Here is a 20,780-nt window from a genome sequence, read left to right as displayed (position 1 = left end):
CAATTTTTGTTACACCTGCTGTATATTTTGTTATAATGTATTAGATAATTTTATTTTATTGCAACCTTTTGGCTGTATTTAATTTAGAATCAAACATGAAATTTAATTTGATGTCTTACATTGAAGTTACTTACCAACAAATTTAATCATTTAGTTCAAATTTAGATTTTACATTTAAACAACCTACGGTACTTTATAATATGAAACACCCATAACAAAATTATGATTCAGGAGGGTGATACCTATTTCCAGTCAGAGGACAACATGTGAGGTACAGCTGAAAACAACAGCCCATCACATTGCAACACAGGGTGACCAGACAGCCATGCAAACAAACTCACATCTAAGGACAGTTTAGAGTGATCATTTTAACTTAGTATGTACAAAGCCCATCTGGTGACATGGAGAAAAACACCACAAGAAATGTGAGGGGACAACTGGTTTAATTGGTGGGAAAAAAATTACTTCTCTGTACATTGACTAGCTGTTGTCCATGTATTTCCAAGTGGCTGACGCAACAAGTCTAATTTCATTGTGCTTTATTTTAAGCTGAGAATTAATTGTTATATTCTTCAGTCACTTGCAGTTAGACATGAAGTAGTTTTTAGCAAGAGACACTTAACTTAGCCTACCCTGTAACGTTGCATTCTGTAACAAATTCTGGCTTCAAAATGTAATAAAATGTATTAAAAACATATTATGTAATAATCAACCCAAAACATAGTAAAATATTTGAACAGGTGTAATTGTTGGTCACATTATACAAAAGAGTTTTACATCTTTCACTGATTATTAAAAAAATGTGGAAGTAGCTCTTTTAAAAAAGATATGTAGTGCATAATGCAATAAATAACCACAAACCAGTTTTTGTGTTCAACAATATCACTCTTACAACAATCATATTGTAAATGCTAAGTATTTAAACCTTTGACACAAGTCAATATATGCCAACGTTTCCACCATTTAGTTGCCTTTTTAGCTTTACTGTCATGATCCCTGTTACAGAAATATTTACCATACACTCCCCGAAGACATCAAAAAGTCTGCATTATTGCAAGCAATACATTTTTCACAAACTTGGTAACTGAGATTAGGGTTAGGAATAGGCTAGTATTGTGGAGGGTTAGGGAAAATGTGTGGGTTAGGCAAAATCGCAGCTACTATAAAATGAAGGGAAATCAATGCAAAGTTCTAATATGGGTTGAAATAGTTTTGACAAACCTGTACAAACCTGTCTAAATCATTATAAACAATGATTATATAATATTAGGGTGTTTTTCTGCCAATTGCGTAGCTGCAGTACATTAGTAGTCTAATGTGTTGAATGTGCTGAGACACATTAAACGCATTATAAACCAATCAGAACCAAAAGTTTGCCTTTTGGTTCTGATTGGTTGTTTCTGGACAGTAGCAGAGCCAGAGGACTTTTCACAGATTCTCTCTTTCATATTCTACTGTCAGACACTTTTAACAAAAGTGGTTATTTGGTTATTTGGTTATTTTCCAGAGCAAGTTTCAACTTCACCTTCAGGTCTGCAACCTGACCCTGCAGATTTTATCGTTTCTTCCTGTGCTTTGATTTGGAAGTTTGCTCAATGTGACTTTTGAGCTGCTCCTCATATTTAAGTCTCATTCTGTATTCTGCAACCATTACTTCTATCAGACCCTTGTTGCGGGAGGCGTATTTTTCAGCCTCCCTCTTGAAGTACTCCAGCTGTTGAAGAATGCTCTTGTCGATTGTAACTTTGGAAGAGCAAGAAACCTTTGATACATCTTTAATCTCTGGCACGTTTCTTCCATATTCACGTTTGACTTGCATGTGATGTTCTTTTTCTAACATTTTTTGCAGTTTTTGAATTTATCCATAGGTAGATTTTTTTTCTTGAGCAAACTCCATGAAAGACTTGAATAAATCCTCACCTTTTGTGGACCCTTTTATTGGCAGAACAACAAGACTTTCTTCGCACAGTGTGTCACCAGCAGGATATCTTGCAATCACACTGAACTGTGACAAATGGCTTGCGTCTGTCGACTCATCCAAAGCCAGGGAAAAGAACGGCGCTGCATTTATGTCCTTGACCTGCGTTTCCTCCACTTGGTTTGCCATCATGAACAGTTCTTGCCGACAGAGGCATGTCTTTTATCCGTTTGATTATCTTGTCTTTGTTCGGAAGATCATCAAAAAGTTCATTGGCTACATCCAGCATGAACGTTTTAGCATACTCGCCATCTGTGAATGGTTTTCCGTTCCTCACTATTGCTAAAGATCTAGCAAAGCTAGCAGAATTATAGTCACCTTGTCGGGTCCATATGCGGAGTTGCTGCTGGCTAGCTTGCACGCTGCTCAGTAGCTCTTGGCACGCTTTTTTCTGCTGTCATCATAACCTGGTGCACCTCCTGCCACACTACCATCACTGCTGCAGTCCACCCTCTGTCTCCTTACCCCTCCTCACAGTCCTTCACTCCCATGTGAGTCAAACCTTCACACCTTAGGTGCTTCGTTGTGTGAGAACCTTGAGTGAATATGAGCAGGAGATTGCAAAATCACAAAAAGGAGAACTTCAGGTGCCTCAGAGCAGTGAGTCTGCATGGGGCACTTAGAAAGTTGGAGTTTCCTGACTGAAGAGTGCAGAGAATTTGGGGAAGTAGTTGTGTGCGTGAGCTCTAAGAGAAAACATTCTTATGTTTCAAAATTAAATAGTATTTACTTATTCTTCTCAATGAATAATCAGAAACTTTTATTCTTTACAGATTAATGTGGAAAGTAATCATTTTAACACTCAATCATTTTAACACTCAATGATATTCTTTCTTTCTTAAAGAAAATGTGTATTATGAGGATACGGAGATTTGATATCAGGATGATGCAACCGCAGGGTGGGGACAAGTGTAAGAAATAAGTATTGGGGAAGCAAAGTCAGATTTAAGGGTTTTTGTGTAACTTACACTAAACTTTAGTGATTTTTTTTGGTATGAAATAAATAGTCTAGGAATATCTAATTTATTCTATGTTTCAGGTTTAAGAGTGAAAGAGCGAGGTTTACAGAAGTAGAGAGAGCACACTGTTATTCATCTAGATTTTTTAGCAATGATGGAACAAAACTGATGGATTTAAAAGAGACAGTTATCTCAAGGCCCTTTTGGACAAAGACCAGTTTGCAGAACCAGTCTATGATTAGGCTTTTAGTAGTGTGGTAATACAAGGAAACATACGAACATGATACGTCTCCAATACATACCATGAAGGTGCTAAGGCGTTTTGGGGCCATATATTTTCAGGCAGTTTGCTTTTTCGTTTGAAATGAATAAATAAATAATAATAAAAAAATAGATTTGTGTTTTGTTTATTAAACCAAAATCAGATAACGGCTCACCTCGGGGTCCATTATTCGATTTCCGATTTTGGCTTAATAAACAAAAAACAAAAAAAGAATCTATTTTAATTTTTTTCATTTTTCATTTCAAACAAAAAAACAAACTGCCTGAAAATACACAGACCCTACATTTGCCCATTGGGGAAAATGGGATTTTTACCATGTTTTCCACACAAAGAACAAATGGATCAATCCAGGAAAGTGCTTTCCTTGTGATATGAGCCTTCCTCTCACTGTCTCCTTGCAAATGTATCATATTCAAAAGTTCACTCAGTCACAGTTTTAGGGCAAAATAATTCTGTAGGTTAATGCAGAGAAATCAGTCTGAAAAGACAACTAAATGACCACAGTTTGACATTTATTAACATAAGATTCAAAAATTTAATTGTGTAGGATTTATAACTTGATTGTTATTAGATATATATTGACTGGAACGAACACAAAGACTGGTTTGCGAACATTTATTGCATAATGCAACTTATCATTGAATTATCATTTTTTAAAAAGAGCTACCTCATTATTACATAATGCGACAATGTGTTCAAGGACTTTATTACAGTTTGCATTGATGTTTAATGTGGTTTTAATGATGTTTTATTTTACATTTTGGACCTTATATTTGTGCTTTTTGAGCACTTGAATTAAGTATCTCTTGCTACCACTTACTCCATGCCTAACTGCAAATGACTGAACAATATGACATTTCATTCTCAGATTAATAAAACAAAATGAGTGACTTCTCCATGTTTGCAAAGCAGCTGACAACTGCTAGTCAATGAACTGCCAGTCACTGACTCACTATTCATATAATTTTGTTCCCATGAATTGAACGAGTCGTTGCCACATGCTTTTTTTTTCTCCCATGTCACCAAATGAATATGAAGGTTTTTTAATGTGGGAAAAATTGAGAGTACTTTTAGAAATCCTATGTATTTATGGGGACAACATAAAAAGAAATCATACAGACCAACCCAGAATCTTTATGCTGTGATTCACTACCTCAAATAGGAAAATACAGAAAAACTTTTTTCAGCTAACTAACTTCCAACATTTTAAAACTTCCTAAGTTATTTTCTCTCTTCAGATAAATTTGAGAATCAAAATACCTCTGCTATTCCATAACAAATAAGTCTCTGTAAGGCCTTTGGCATTGGTAAGGCCCTTTTTCATGCCTGTAGTGAATAGGGGAATTGAACTGTTCATCTAAAATTCTAACTGTACATATTTTATAGTTTGATTAAATCCTATTAGGGACTATATTAATCGGACAAAGGTATCTTTTTGTCCCGCAAACATTGTTTCAGTCTTGCACCAGGCAAGACTTTAAGTATAAAACATCATCGTAGAAGACAAATCTTGGCTCCCTCATGCAGGAAATTTGGTAGATTTCTGGGTCATTACTGCTAGAAACATCTGCGTTTATTTATTCTGCGCTTTTTCTGTTAATAAAATGTAAATATAAAAGGAAATAATTTTTGTATATTTTAAACACAATACCACAGCATGTTGCTCTAGTCTTCGGCAGTGTTCACAGTGGTAAGAATCCTGGCGGTAGGGGAGATGTTTAGACATAAGACCCAGGGCAGCAGTAGCAAATGCAGCACTGACCAGATGCAGCACCAGGACACATTTCACCTGCAAATAACAATAGCAGCGTTCATGTGCAGAATTATTCTGGCTGACATCCAATAACATAATTTTAGGAAATATTTCTAGTTCAACAATGGATGCCCAAGTTAATTTGCTCCCACAGTCGGACTGTGCATTACTCAAAGAAAACATCATCCTCAGGAGTCAGTTGGCATGTTAATTGTTCTATCTCATGAAAGGAAAAATGGAAAAGCAATCACCATTTATAATTTGCTTATATGATTGGCAGGGGGTCTACATTTGTAAATCTGATTATGATTAAGTCAGTGCCTCACCAGCCATGTACCTCACTGCACATGATAGTTCAACACATTCTCACTCCCAACTCGTCATATATTGACGAGTTAGGACAATTTCTGACCATGCGTCACATATTGACGCAAAGGGTACCCCCTTCGCGTCAAAAGTTGACGACTTGGGCAGGGTCCTTCAGTGTCACATGTTGACGATTTGGGCAGGTGACATGTTTTACGTGGATTTTTCACGTGAAGGGTTCTCGTAACCCCTGCCGAACCTTCAAAACCCAACGATTTGGTTAGGTTTAGGGCAAAAATTACGGTAAGGCATAGTGTAAAACACCTCGCGTCACATATTGACGCGAAAGGGGTACCCTGCGCGTCAACATGTGACGAGGACGGACCGTCCCATGCGTCAATATATGACGAGTTGGGAGTGAGAATGGGTTGGATAGTTAGACAGACAGACAGGCAGACAGACAGACAGACAGATACATAGATGGATGTGTATTAAAGACAGTCAGGACTGTTTAGATTTTATTTAGACTTACCCAAAACATTGTTGGTTTTCTGCCACTATGGACCAATACTGAGCCAGACAATGTCACCTGATGCATTTCAAGAAAATCTGGTTAGGCTGCTGATCCAACAGAAAATAAAAGCAAAGATCATGGCAACATCTTGTCTTAGATAAGTAACACACAATAAAATATAGTAAAATTTGCCACAATTAAAAATATGCTAACTAAAAATTCCAACTGTCTTACCTGTATGACAACAATGAGGAACAGGGCTACATCCCCAGTGAAGTGTACTTCATGGAGCTGAAGCACAGAGGCACTAAGACATAGGATCAAAGCTCCAATAACTATTTGGATTGCCTGGAAAGGATACAGGAGGATACAGGAAGTAATCATCACAGATTTATAAAACAAAATGAGAAGTGTAATTCCCCTATTTTATTACTCAAAATTTTTTTATTGAGTAATAAAATAGGGGAATTACACTTCTCATTTCGATAGTAAATAGTATGGTATTTACCATACTATGCAAAAACAATAAACATTATACACTTTTAAACTTTAAAAATTCAAATGCCATTGTACCCCTAAAGTCTTTGGCTCCATCTTTAGGTGGGACTGGAGCTGGCGTGCAGAGAGACTTGGTGCTGAACTTTTATCATTGTTAGCCATTCTGCTGGTAACGAAGCTCAGTTGGTGTCACAAGACTAAGCAAAACAGAAAAAGACAGACACACAAGTTTACCATTTTCAAAACTGGAGTCTGGAAAAGTGTAAAAGACGGATAAATGCCTGCAGCCCACCTAAGAACAGCTGAATACAGAGAACGGCGGTTTTAAAAAACAGTGTTTGTATGAAGGTTTTGTCATCATTACATCATTGGTGTGAACGCACCAGTAGCGGGTTAAACAGTTGTCCAACTGGGTGACCCGTAAGCTCTTCAGCTCACCAAACCACACACACAAAAAGCTCATAAACGGCAAACCGCAAGAACCGCGCACATGGTAAAAAGCTCTGGCAGGATCCAAACGACCGCTCTTAGAACTACGGGAGGATTCAAACACCGCTCATTCATTTTAGCTTACAAAAAAAAGCTCCAAATTGCCAAATTTACAAAAGTAAACTGACCAATAACATTTAGGCTTTGGCGTGCGCACCTCCAGGACTCACAGACTCGCTACGTACTAGATCCTTTGTTCCCCTAAATGTTGTTAATAGTGAAGAGGGTTAGATAATAAAAAAAAATCAAAAATTATTCTTTTCTGTTTTACTTAAAGGAAAATCTCAAGGTCCACACAGCTGCGGGTGCCCTGTGCTCAGCTGCTTATCACAAGTCCAAAAAACAAACAGATTCACACAATTATTTTTCGATCTGAGCAAAAATGATCTGCTCTGGGCAAAGTGTGGGTGAGCATTTGGTCAAGACCCGTAAACGGACATGGGCCTGATGTCCTTTTTTTCATCCCAACTCCATTAGAAAGAAAACATCGTCACAGTTCTATAAATGGTGACAAATACAGAAATCTCATTTAATTTTTAGGCAGAATTGGTTCAGACCAGGACCGGATCAGAGTCAAAGCCTTTTTTCAGATGTCAGACCGGTTCATGATCCCAACCCAACCCGAAGCCGCCGCATGTGCGTAAACCTTTGGGTGACTGTTATGCGATCTCGAGCCGTAGACATGGTCCAGATCTCAATGCTGTATTTTTTATCTGTACCTCTGTCTGCATATAAAACACAGAGAAATGTCAGTCACAGATTGTCAGAGTTGTGTGCAGTCTGTGTTAATGTCTGGCGGGACCAGTGGACGGGCAGGGCAGGGCAGGGCCGTAAAGTGGGGGGCCAATGTCCCCCTGCCTCCTCTCCCCCTGTTCCGGTTCCTATGATTGCAATCAATAATCCATTGCTAAGCGTCTCTCCAACATTTCTTAGTGCTGTGATTGCAGCTTCAGCTCGAATAATGTAGTCTGTGACAGTATCATTGGTAGCTTTCTGGAGGGATGTCAGTTCCGTGTAGAGGCTGATTGCACGGCTTCCCTTTGCCCGCATAGTGCAGGATCTGTACCTTCTTCCGCCGTTATCTGCTGTCTCTCTTGTGACTAAAGACAAACAGTTGTCATAGAAACTGCATCAGTTCGGCATTTTTCTCCGATACATCTTTTTTCTCTGCATCAAGCTCGAATTGACGCAGAATCGTGTCCTTCAAGCCTTGCAGTCTGAGGTGACCCAAAAACATGGTCTCCCACAACTCATAATTTCTTTCGTCTCCGTCAAAGCACAGTCTTTGCCATCGACTTCCCATCTCCCATAACCTGGGCCCATAACCTGTTGGTGTGGTACAGGGCAGGGAAAAGTCGGACAAATGCCACACATCTCCAGCTGATCAGAGAGAAGTCACCGCTTTATTACAATCAGTCAATCATTTAATCAAGTGCACTGTCATGTCTTAAATAGGGTTACACAAAGATGACGTCAGTGAAGAGCATCCAATCACAAAAAAAAAACAAAAACACAACAACATAGTTTGTCAATAAATAACAGCAGTTGAGGTTCTGCAGTAACAGCGGTCCGCAGCGCTGCGAACACACCTGGTAGTAAGGGTAAAATGTAGCAGAGAGCGAACCGTGAGCAGGCGGTACGGGGGCTTTGAGGAGCGTCGCGGTGACAATCTGTTGTTCAGGGGCACAAGCAGACCTCCTGACCCATAGATAAAAACATTTTAAAAATCCAAGGAAGGGGCGTGCTGTGGTGGCGCAGGGGGTTAGCACGCCCCACGTTTGGAGACGTTAGTCCTCGACGCGGGTTCGACTCCCGGTCCCGACGACCTTTGCCGCATGTCTTCCCCCTCTCCTCACCCTCCTTCCTGTCTGCCTACTGTCGAAAAAATACGAGTCACTAGCGCCGCAAAAACTCTTCGGAGAGAAAAAAATGGAAAAAAAAAATCCAAGGAAAAGAAAGTAAAATAAACTTAAAGGGCACTTGGAGTATCAAGGATAAAGGGGGCAGAGCTCAAGTCCCCTCCGACCTTACCACCTTCTGCACGTGCCAGCCTATACGGTTGAAAAGCTTAACTCGATATTTTGGCTAATGATAGTCATTTATCTCACACACATTACTAGCTAATGTTAGTCATAATTTACATTATCATTATCATTATTATTATACATACTACATGTCATTATCTGCATCCAAACATCATTACTCAACTCACTGGGGTGGGGGCTGGAGAGACTCTGCAAAGGCACAGTCTGTACCATGATTCTAACACACATGTTAGTGCTCTGCACAGCAGCAGCATGTCTCAGTTGCCGCCGCCCAGATGTAAAACCACTACCAACATCTTAAAGCTTGGTATGGTAGTCGCTATCTACTTGTTATCTTGACAATGCCATTTCCGTTCTTCTGCAAGTGGATGGACAGAACTTTGTGCCGTTGCTCTGTTTTTGATTTAACTCCACAAGATTTCCCACAGACTGAAACGGGAAGGTTAGAGCATGCCGCATTCAGTCTCTTCTGCTTAAAATAGAACCACTTGGGAAACGTATGCAGTAAGCCGCATTGCTTACTGCGTATAGTGGCATATAGTGAATAGAAAAGTAAGCATGCGGCACCTGACGTCTCATTCTTGTCTGAGCAATGAGAATTTGCTAATTCCATGCTCCCTATGTGTTCTGTCCGGTTAGTCTGATATGATACAGGGATGCTGCGATGATTGCAGTTAGAACAGCTCCAGGAGCACCGGCCGTAACAACTCTCTTTAAAGCACACAGAATTTATCCTCGATCTTTAAAAATTGTTCAATGTTTTTAATTGGCCAAGATATATCTCTCAGACACAGAGATTGCATAACGGAAACTGTTAACAATATAATTCAGAAATGACCTTACCTTGGATGTTTTGTTCGTCCTGCAGCTTATTAATTGTTTATTTATTATTATTTTAATCCTGTGGAGGAGTTTGTGTCAGAGCCTTGAAATTGCATTGCGGGGTGATGCAGGGCGTGTCCAGGACTGCAGCGCAGTGACGGTGCAGCTGCAGGAGATAGGGGGTACAGCTGCTGTTGCGTAAGCTGCGGTCAAGCCAGCTTCCACATAGAAAACGACAGACCACAAAGCCTGTAATATTCTCGCTATACTTAGAAATGACTAAACATGAAGAACATAAATAAGTGTTTTATCTTGAACGCGCAGAATAACAAAAACTTAAGCTTTTCTTTATACTAGTTGTATACATGTTTCTTTTAATACGTTGGCCAACCGTAAACTATCCCTGAACTTCATTTTATCACTAGGGGCATAAAAAAATCTATTCCATCCACCCATCAATGCATTATGACATTCTTATCCTTGTGGAGTCAGCAGGTCTGCTGAGTTGGTGCCAATCTCCACCAGTCATCGGGCGAGAGGGGGTCACACTCCATCGCATTTGTTCCCTTTTAGATTGCTAATTGTAAGTCCTTTGAAAAATGCATTCCAATCAGCGATTCAAATATTATACTGCCTTAGCAATCTTACAATATAAACTTTACTTAAGGCTACAGGGGCGGAGCTAAGATGTGGAGGAGGGGTGAATAGGGTGGGGGAGGAGAAGAGGGGAGGCAGGTACCTTCCCAGGGGCCTAATGTATAAAGTGTGCTTCTGCACAAACAATATGCGGCGCCATATTTTATGCACAAGTCGGCATGTATAAAAATGAACTTTGCTCAAAGTCTGATATACGCACACTTTTTCCCTGGTGTGAAATTGTGCGGCAGCCACGCAAACTTTTTCTTTGAACAATATCAAACTACAAAGCTTCAAAACTCACCTAAATACACTGAAATTTGACTACATTCATTGTTATTTAGACCAAGAAGCATCAAAGCAGATGTTATTTTCATGATTTTAATATTTTATTGCTTAGACACAATGAAACTGAACCGCACACAAAATGAAGAAAATAAAAATAAAAGGATGTGAACACCTCATTCGAACGTAAATAATAATTTTCCCCAGTTTTTGTCTCATAAAGATGTAAAGAGTCTGCACTCACCCACCTATCCAACAGGGGACAGTCATGTCAAGACAAGAGGGGACATTTTTTAGGTCCCCTCTTGGTCGTGCTCTAAATCATGTTAAAAACCATCTGGAAAACATTCACACATGACGCTTTTTCACACACTGCACTTAACAATACAAAGGGGCCTAAAGAAGCCTTTCAGACTATAGAGTGGCTGAAAAACAGGCTACTTTGAGATCAATCCAAGATCTAGAAACATACTTTGGTATTTTCTGTAGCAATATATAAGAGTTTAATTTAAAGAGGAATTTAAAGGCAGTACTTGGAAAAAGAAATAAGAATAAAATGTGATGTAAAAAGGTCAGAAGTAAATTGTTTTCTTCTTCTGTGTTTTCATTAATCAATTTTCTTTAGTTCCCAAACATTCATTAGCAACTTTTAAAACGTATTTCAACCAAATTTAAAATTAACATTTGTCCTCCGTCTTTATTTAAAGAAATGCATTTTGTTTGACAATTTGTATTACAGAAAAATATGAGGCTACCCAATATAACTTTTTTTACACTTGTTGCTTCAATCTATATTTATAGGAATGGATTTTATTTGTTGATTTGCATTTCAATCTGGAGAGACTCAGATAAAGTGGCCCCCTTCTTCACCAGTCTTAAACCCCATGGACACTTGTGGGCTCTTCTTAAATGGGAGATTGAAGGTGAAGGAAAGCGGTACACGTTTCTGAACAATGTCTGGGAGGCTGTGGTTGCTGCTGTATAAAAAGTCAACAGATCGGCAACTGACAGGATCCATGAATGGAAGGCTTATAACTGTTACTGAAAAGAAGGGTGGCGATACTGGTTGTTTGCATGTTTATTATTCTCACTATAACAGATGATAACAAGTGAGATGGGAACATTTTCAGTTTTAATTCAGTTGTATAATAATTCTGCACACTAATAGTTGCCTAATAATTGTGCACACATAAATATTGTCCTGAGAAAGCCAAAATCTCACTTATACTTACTTAAATATTCAGGTTTGAGAGGTTATTAACATTTTGGACTGACCGAGAGGCTGTAGTTGTCCAACAATAAAATGAAACCTCAATACTACAACTTTTGTTATAATTGTTTACACAGTGTAGATGATCATGTGTGGTACACACATACCAACAGACTACTTTTTCAACACCTGTGATTTATTTACAGTCAACTATGATATACTTGTCACAACCTATATTTATTGGAATGCATGTTTTTGTTGATTTACATTACAGGACCCCATTTGGTTTTATATGGAATGACAGAACTGAAAAGAAAAGTAATAAGTGTTATGGATTAAAAAAGATTCTGTGATTTCCTCTATCTCTCTTATCTGCTTACAACACATACCGCTGCTGCCTAACCATAACCATATCATATAAGACTGGTACATAAACAAAATGAAACTGATTACACTACCCTTTAGGGATGCAACAGAATGAGAAGAATAAAAGCTAAACTCGCTCTACAATCTATGCTTCACTTAGTGTCAGCCTGTGGACAAAAATCTTGTGTAATAACGGATCAGGCTGAGACTCTGGCAAATGGCAAAGAGCAAAGCTTTATTTCATCTGCAGACGGAGAACAAACACAGCAGCAAGCTGCTCTGAATTCTGATTTGGAGCTGCAAGCCCTCACAATATATAGAACTCATGTTACACAATGTAGTCATTCCAGTTTCAGTTGAACAATATACAAGCCACGTAATCACACTGGAGGGTCAGTTAACTCCTTGGATGATAAACATCTTCTTGTTCAAATATGTGAGTTTCCAAAAAATCAGGTTTGCTAATGGAACAATTTTGCATAACAAGAACATTGTCAAACCAGAATATCCAGCAGGTGCATCAATTTCTTAAAACTCTGAGCTGGTGATTTTCCATAGAAAAACTACTTGAGCCTCAGAACTTCTATCTAAACCAGGGGTCTCAAACTCCAGTCCTCTAAAAGTCCTGCAACTTTTAGATGTGCCTCTGCTGCACCACACCTGAATAGAATAATTAGGTCATTAACAAGACTCTGGAGAACTGATCTACACAAGGAGGAGGTAATTAAGCCATTTCATTCCAGTGTTTTGTACCTGTGGCACATCTAAAAACTGTAGGACAGCGGCCCTCGAGGACTGGAGTTTGAGACCCCTGATCTAAACTATCTGTTCTTTTCTGTTAACAAATTCTGGTGCCTTGCCGTTGCTATCAGCCTGCTGCAATTGCTGCAGGGAGAGGTCAACAAGAAACCTATCTAACTGGTTCTGCAGTTAGATAGTCTAATAATTCTCTAGTCTTCACAGGTTGAACAAAACTAATGTGGTTAAAAGAATTAAATAAAATTAAGAGAAATAATAAAACAATTTTTACTTCACAAGCCCTAAAGTGAGCTGAGTGAAGTTCAGTGCTGGACGGTGAATATCACTCTGTTTTTGTTCCATTTGTTTGACTTGTAACATTTGATCATTTTTCGGCATTAAATCTTGTTTCATACTTATCCAAATCTCATTATTTCTCAAGGTAATAACACTGAGGGATTCTGGTCAGAATCCCAAAACTGGTTAACTCAACTTGGGGATTTACATCAGCTTGCTGACAGATTTTTTTTTTTTGAACAAAGACTTTATTTTATCAGATCAATATTCAAAATCAAAGATTAATACAATAAGTCAGAAACAACAATTTCCAATACAACCAGACAAACAGTTGAACAACAACAACCTAACAAGTCGGCGAGCTGAAGATCCAGGATTTTTTACATGGGGGATGAAATAAAGGAAAAATCTTACTCGAGTGACTTTTGTCTTTATCATAACGGAGATATGTGTTAAATCTACCTATAAAATATGTGCCTGTGTGTTTACATTTATCTTACTTACTACAATATTAATTGGAAATATGTCTTCAAAGGGTTCCATCTTTTCTTAAATAAGTCAGTGGACAAGTTTAATTTTGCTGTTATTTTCTCCATCGTATAAACGTTCACTAGTTTCTCTTTCCATTGATTTACAGTAGGGGGTAAAAGTTTATACCAACATACTGTTATCATTTTTTTGGCTATGAGAACAAGGATTCCAAACAAGTACTGTTCTTCTTTACTTAAATTATTTGGGGGAATTCCCAGAACAAAGATCCGGGGTTCCAATCAATATAAGTGTGCAAAATATTTGAAATTTCCTCTCTAATTCCCTCCCAAAATTTCTTAATCTTTGGGCAATCCCAAAAGACATGAGTGTGATCTCCAACTAGTCCGCACTGTCTCCAGCACAAATTTGATTTAGCTTGATCAAATTTGGAAATAATATATGGAGTTTTGAAATATCTAACGATTATTTTCCAATAAAATTCTTTCCATGTTGGACTGTTAGTCAGTTTATGTCCAGTTACACACACTTGCTCCCACTCTTCATCTTCAATCACAACATTCATTTCTAGTTCCCATCTTTCTTTTATCCCAGGAGATCCCGTCGACAGACATGATTGTAAGCATTTGTATAAATTCGACACAGTATTATTAGATTTTTTTTCTTTGGTGATCTTTATAAACAATAATTCTAAATCAGTAGGTCGTGACTTAAGAAGGGACCATTCGGTGTGGGACATCAGGTAACTTCGCAACTGTAAATATCTATAAAAATCAGATGTGCTCAATCCATACTTCTCCTTAATCTGGCTAAAAGATTTCAGAATCTCCCCTTCAAACAAGTCATCAATAAAAATTAAGTTCTTGCTTTGCCAGGTTCGAAATCCTGGATCTTGTCGCCCTGGTTTAAAGTCTATTATATCCAAAATTTTTGTAGCTCTGGATATAGATTGAGGAGTTTTCATATTTTTTCTAATCATGTTTAAAGTCCTTTGAGTGCTTTTCATCCATAAATTTGTAATTTTGTACTTATGCCAGATTTCAGTCGAGCAGAATACAAGGGCCTGTAAAGAAAATTTAGGGCTTGCGCTCTGTTCCAATGTCAGCCACGTTGTTTCTTTATTCTGTGTTAGCCAGCCTACACTTGCATGTAGTTGTGCTGCCCAGTAATATAATTTTAAGTTTGGTACATTAAGACCTCCATAAGGTTTACCACTGGTCAATTGAGTAAGTTTTATTCTGGCCTTTCTCTTCTGCCAAATAAATGTAGAAATCATTTTTTGCATTTTATTTAATTTTGTCGTTGGAACCCAAATAGGAAGGGCCATAAACAAATACAACAATCTAGGGAGAATATTCATTCTGATTGATTCAATCCTTCCAAAAAAGGAAAGCGGTAAAATATCCCATCTATCTAAGTCTTTTTGAATTTGGTCCAATAGCTTCCCAAAATTTGCCTTATATAATTTGGAAACATCCGTGGTAATATTGATTCCCAAATATCGAAATCCGTTAGGTGACCAGTTGAAATTCACTGATTTGGATAGTTCTGCGGGCCAGGAGCCTCTTAGCATCATGGCCTCTGACTTTGATTCATTAACTTTATATCCTGAGACCACACCAAAGTCCTTCAAACATTTTAAAATATTTGGTATAGAAGTTATTGGGTCTCTTATATACAGAATGACATCATCAGCATACAGTGATAGTTTGTGAGTCCTGATTTTATCTGGTATGCCTAGAATTGATGAGTCTGTTCTTATTAATTCTGCTAGGGGTTCTATACTGATAGCAAACAGGATCGGGCAGCAACCCTGACGAGTTCCTCTTTTTAAGGGGAAACTTTCTGACATATAACCATTAGCGCGTACTCTAGAGGTTGGACTGGAGTACAGCACCCCAAACCAACTGATAAAGTTTTCATTAAAGCCCATCTTCAATAGAACCTGCTTCAGGAACAACCAATCCACCCGATCGAAAGCCTTCTCGGCGTCTAGGCCGAGAAGCATGGATGTGTGAGGGCTTTGTTGACCAATTGAAATTATATTTAGGGTACGTCTGATATTATTTATTCCGAGTCTATTGGGTATAAAGCCTGTCTGATCAGGATTGATAAGTTTATTAATAATCTTTTGTAGTCTTTTGGCCAAGATGGCACTTAAAATCTTAACGTCATTACACAGCAGACTTATTGGTCTGTAAGAGGCGCATTGTGTGGGGTCTTTACCTTCTTTGTATATGACCGAGATAATTGTTTCTGCCCATGTTTTAGGTGGATCTTTGGAACCTAAAGCATAATTAAACACTCTGTATAAGAGTGGGATAAGCTCAGCCTGAAAGCATTTATAGAATTCTCCTGGAAATCCGTCCGCTCCAGGTGATTTATTATTTTTAAGCTTTCCTATAACAGATTTTATCTCTTCTTCGGTAATTGTCCCCACTAATGATTTAGCCTCCTCCTCGTCAAGTTTATTAAGATTAATTCGCTGCAAAAATTGCCTAATTTTATTTAATTTGTTAGGATTAGTCTCCGAATTATATAGTTGTCTATAGTATTTTGAAAATGCATTTGCGATTTCTTTGGGATGAGATACTAGTTTTTTGGATACTGGGCATGTAATTTTTTGAACGGTTCGACTTGCCTGCGATTTTCTTAGTTGAAATGCTAATAGTCTACTTGCTTTATTTCCCTGCTCATAGTATTTTTGGTTTGTGAAACGTAAAGCGCCCTCTGCTTTATAAGTTAGTAACTCGTTCAAATCTTGTCTACATTTTCTAAGTTCCTGTAATACATTATCTTCATTTGTTCTTTTATGTTTAATCTCAAGTTTCTTAATCTGTTCTTGTAAGTTTTCTTGTTTTTTCTCACGTTCCTTTTTAACTTTTGAAGAGAATGAAATAATTTTACCCCTCAAGTATGCTTTGGCTGTGTCCCATAGAATAGATGGTGAAATCTCGTCCTTATCATTAATATCTAAAAAGAACTTTAATTCGTCTTTTATATATCGGATTGTCTCCGGATTATTTAAAAGTGATACATTCAATCTCCATAACTTAAAAGGTTTCTCCAGGTCGACATTTAAAGACATTATCACAGGTCCATGATCTGAGATAGTTTGAGGTTCAATATGACAGTCCACCACTCTGTGAGTTGCTTGTTTGGGAACGCAAAAGAAGTCTATTCTGGAATGGCTTCTATGAACCTTTGAGAAGTGAGTATAATCTCTGATCTTTGGATGTTTTGCACGCCATATATCAACCAGCCCCAACTCCTCCAATAGGCTCTTCAACGCTTTTGTTTTTGATAATTGATATTTTTGTTCTAATGGAAATTTGTCCATGTAATGATTCAAGACACAATTAAAGTCTCCACCTAAAATAATCGTTCCTTTTGAATGACCCGCTAAAATTTGGGCTAGCTCTTTAAAAAAAACCTGGATTATCCTCATTTGGGGTGTAAATATTCATAATTGTAAGAGTGGTTCCTCCAACTGAACCAACAACCATTATCCAGCGGCCTTCTTTATCTTTGAGTACGTTTTCTGCTACAAAGCATAAAGAATTATGAAACAGTATTGCTACTCCTCTTTTTTTGTAGTTTCCATAGGATGCGCTAAATATCTGTCCCACCCAGTCTCTCTTTAATTTAGCATGTTCTATCTCATTTAAATGAGTTTCTTGTAAAAGCCCAATTGTACAATTCAACCTTTTAATTGCGTTAGAATTTTTTTCCTTTTTATAACGTGATTTACTCCATTAATATTGTAAGTAACAATTTTCAAAGTCGTCATATTTATATGAAAACAAAAAAAAAGTTACATCCCTCCAGTAATATATTGATCCCTATGCAAATATCTCTAACATTCAAAATCAGCTCGCCGAAAAACAATGAACAGAATGAACAAGTAGTCAGATCTTCATCTTCACAGAACTTCCAAGTATTCCATGTGCTGCCCTTTTTGAAAACATAGGCAGCACACTCCTGATGTAAAATGGACAAGGATAATGGTCTCCCTGGGCGGAGTACACCTTGTGTGTAAGCAGTAGACCACATAGTTTCCTATTCTACTGCACTAAATGCCCAATAAAAAAAAAGAAAAAAAAAAGGGAAAAAAGTAAAACACTCACTGCGAATACGCCAACCGATAGTCCATAAGTATTAATGTAAGTTTGTATGTTTATACTTTTAACAAGATCAACCTTTAAATAAAATGTCGGCTAAACCAGGATAGAATCAGGTAAAACAGTACCGTCTCAACCCTGCTTGTGCTGATCCACCGAGTTTAGTATGGCCCTGATGTCCATGTTATCCAGACCTGGATCGGCCCTTCCACGTCTCCCCTGGGTCTGCCAATTGTTGTTTAGAAAATCTCTCTCCAGGACGTCCCGCTCATCCACCTCCACCGGGATCCCGAGTTCCTTCAGAGTGGATTGGGCCTCCAAAAGAGAGGAGAAGGTCTTGACACCCTTATCCAAAAACAGTCTAAGTTGAGCCGGGTATGGTGACTGTGCCTTTATGTTGCGTTCCTTCAGCTTTTTAATGACTTCACGCACTTGTTTTCTTTTTCTCTGTACCTTGGTGGAGTAATCTTGGTCAAAGAAAATTTTGTTTCCCCGAAACTCCACGTCCCGCTGCTTCCAGGCACACTGTAGTACCAGCTGCTTAACATTGGAATCCAGAAAGCGAACTATTATGGATCTCGGTGGAGATGTCGACTTCGGCTTCGGAACTGTAGCTCTATGGGCTCTTTCAATGCAAATGTCCGTGCCTTCAGGCAGCTTCAGCGCAGATTTTAAAAATTCTTTAATAAACGGGATCATCTCTTTTCCTTCTGAATCTTCCTTTATCCCATACACTCTTATATTGTTCCTGCGCATCCTATTCTCTATATCATCCAATTTTGCAGCTACTTTGGCGTCTTTTTTGAGTAAGTAAGCTAGCACCCTTTCCTGCTGTAGGCCACGATCTTCTGCGTTACTCACTCTCTCTTCCGCTGTGTTCAGTCTCTCTTCCAGTGTATCGATTCTCTTTTTTATTTCTGCAATCGATGCCTCCATCCGGGATTGGGATTCTAAAATGTCTCGCTGCGCCGTTCCAGATTCTTCTCGAAATTTGCGGAGCTCTGTTAGCATTAACAAGTCGGTCCCTGTTTCATTCTGAGTTAAGCTAGCATCAAGTGTTAGCTGTTTCTGTGTCGTCTTCGCATCATCATTTTTCCCCATCTTCTGTTCTCTTCTTGTAGACTTTTGTAACGAGGTCATTGTAGTAGCGTCTTCTGGAAATGTAGGTGGAATTAAATTTTAATAACAGGTAAATTAAAAGATATTTCGGTCAGTGCGTCGTCTGCAAGCGTCTCTACTCAGGCATGCCGGAAGCGGAAGTCCTTGCTGACAGATTTAATAATTTTTTTTAATCTATTGTTCAAAATCTTGCAAACAAAAATCCATCATCCCTAGAAAAAATCTTACAATAAATATCTTGCAGAGCATTATTTGCACTCCTTTTTAAAAAGCCTACTGACGAAAACTAACTAAAGAGAATCATTGAAAATTTGAAAGGTTCTTACACAGAAGGGGTTGATGGGATTTGCAGTAAAATTCTGCTTGCAATTTATAATTCCATAGTTAAACCTCTGGAACACTGAATCAACCTTTTATTATTACATGGTATGATGCCAAAAATGGCTAGCGTTGCAAAAATTATTCCAATTTACAAATCCAGAAATAAAAATATTAACAATTACACCCCATTTCTGTTCTTCTAATTTTATCAAAGGTTCTCGAAAGAGTTGTCCATAGCAGATTAATTAAATACGTGGATAAAAAACTGATTCTTTCCAATTCCCGGTACGGTTTCAACGCACAAAAAAAGAGGCTCCACCTGATTGGCTATTTTGGACCTTGTTGAAAAAACAAGCGGACAGACATTGTTGGGTGCTGGAGTTTAGTTTTGTAGGGAGCTTTCTTTTCCACCAGGAGGAGCCATGAGGTCGCGGTCTGGGAGGATCGGTTCCGCGCACCTGTGCGTAATCGGCGTCATCATCTCCAGCATAAAGGAGCGGGCGGCCGGTTCTCCAGCGCTTGAGTGTTAACCTCTAATGGTACTCTGAGCTAAGTCCTTAGTGTTTCCCGTCTGCGTTTTTGAGCTACCTGAATTATTCTGGTGTCTTCTTGCAGGTTCTCCTCACATGGTACCGTGGAGAAAAATCCCTTAAGAAACCCTCATACAGGTCCAAGAACCTCCGTTGAAGACCGGTGGAAAGCCATTTATACTGGCCGAGATCCGCTCCAGGTTGCTGCCTACCTGCCCGCCCTCCAACGATTCTCCCATTAGAGACCGCAGAGAATTCTCCGACCCTCGAACCCCGGACTGGACTCCTCCTTCCTCCTGTCAGCACCCCAGGCTCTGGTTTCCCCAACCTCAGATCCCCCTCTCCGGCGGATGCCTCTCACCAATCCTGTAAGGTCGCTCCCGAAGTAGTTTTGGCTTTAGTTCTGCCTACCACTTGCCTTTCTTCTCTCCTGCCCTCAGCACAAGATGATCCTGTCCCACAGGACCAGTTAAATTACAGATCAGACCAAATATCTGTTTAATCAGAAAAATAAACTTTATTTATCTGATTTTTTCTCTCTCCTATTTTGTGTCTCTGCATGTGGGTCAAGCGTGTAGCTTTAAACATGACAGACATAAATATTCTTTAAACAAAGAGTGTCCTCTTTCTTAGGTGCTGGGCCTTCAAAATAAACTGTGCTAACTGAAACATAAAATACTTAAATAAATATACATTTTATCCCCATCGCTTAATATCAAGTATTTTAGTAAATCAATTCTCAACCTCAAGTACAAAGGACAGTAAAACAAAAAGTGGACTTCATTCTCAGTTTCCCCCAAATCACACAAAGAACATCTTCAGTCTTCCTCTGGGACTGAACGAAAACAAACGGTCTCCAAACCCAAAGTGCCAGATCTGAACTGGGCGCACATGGACAGTCGTTTCTTAGACAAGTTCCATGATGCATATGGCTCAAGACCATATAGGCATCCTTTAGTAAAATATAAGTACATAATTTTTGTTTATGTAAGATATCAACTGTCCACTAAACTTCAAAATA

The 20,780-nt window shown here is 38.6% G+C and overlaps 1 protein-coding gene and 1 long non-coding RNA gene across 4 annotated transcripts in view; one reads left to right on the top strand and one right to left on the bottom strand.

Annotated features, from left to right (window-relative positions):
• Positions 1 to 10,197, bottom strand: part of LOC116731151 (uncharacterized) — a 49,216-nt gene extending 39,019 nt beyond the window's left edge. The window contains exons 1-5 of one of the 3 annotated variants that reach the window (XM_032580696.1): positions 9,669 to 10,187; positions 6,367 to 6,488; positions 6,028 to 6,141; positions 5,812 to 5,868; positions 4,872 to 5,009 (exon numbers count right to left, since the gene is read on the bottom strand). In XM_032580696.1, the coding sequence (XP_032436587.1) occupies positions 4,872 to 5,009; positions 5,812 to 5,868; positions 6,028 to 6,141; positions 6,367 to 6,453 (396 nt within the window). In that variant the 5' untranslated portion in view covers positions 6,454 to 6,488; positions 9,669 to 10,187. Of the gene's footprint in view, positions 1 to 4,871; positions 5,010 to 5,811; positions 5,869 to 6,027; positions 6,142 to 6,366; positions 6,489 to 9,668 lie in introns of all 3 variants that reach the window. The other 2 variants (XM_032580699.1, XM_032580700.1) reach the window with 2 other exon arrangements.
• A 9,310-nt stretch (positions 10,198 to 19,507) lies between these two features.
• Positions 19,508 to 20,289, top strand: LOC116731783 (uncharacterized). The gene is made up of 2 exons (XR_004341630.1): positions 19,508 to 19,768; positions 19,845 to 20,289. It is a non-coding gene; the product is annotated as an uncharacterized LOC116731783 (long non-coding RNA).
• Positions 20,290 to 20,780: the final 491 nt, after the last annotated feature.

This window comes from Xiphophorus hellerii, chromosome 13 (genome assembly GCF_003331165.1).
Source record: "Xiphophorus hellerii strain 12219 chromosome 13, Xiphophorus_hellerii-4.1, whole genome shotgun sequence".
In the NCBI taxonomy this organism is placed as follows: Eukaryota; Metazoa; Chordata; class Actinopteri; order Cyprinodontiformes; family Poeciliidae; genus Xiphophorus; species Xiphophorus hellerii.
Note: the sequence above shows the minus strand (reverse complement) of the source record. Positions and strands in the feature narration are given on the sequence as shown.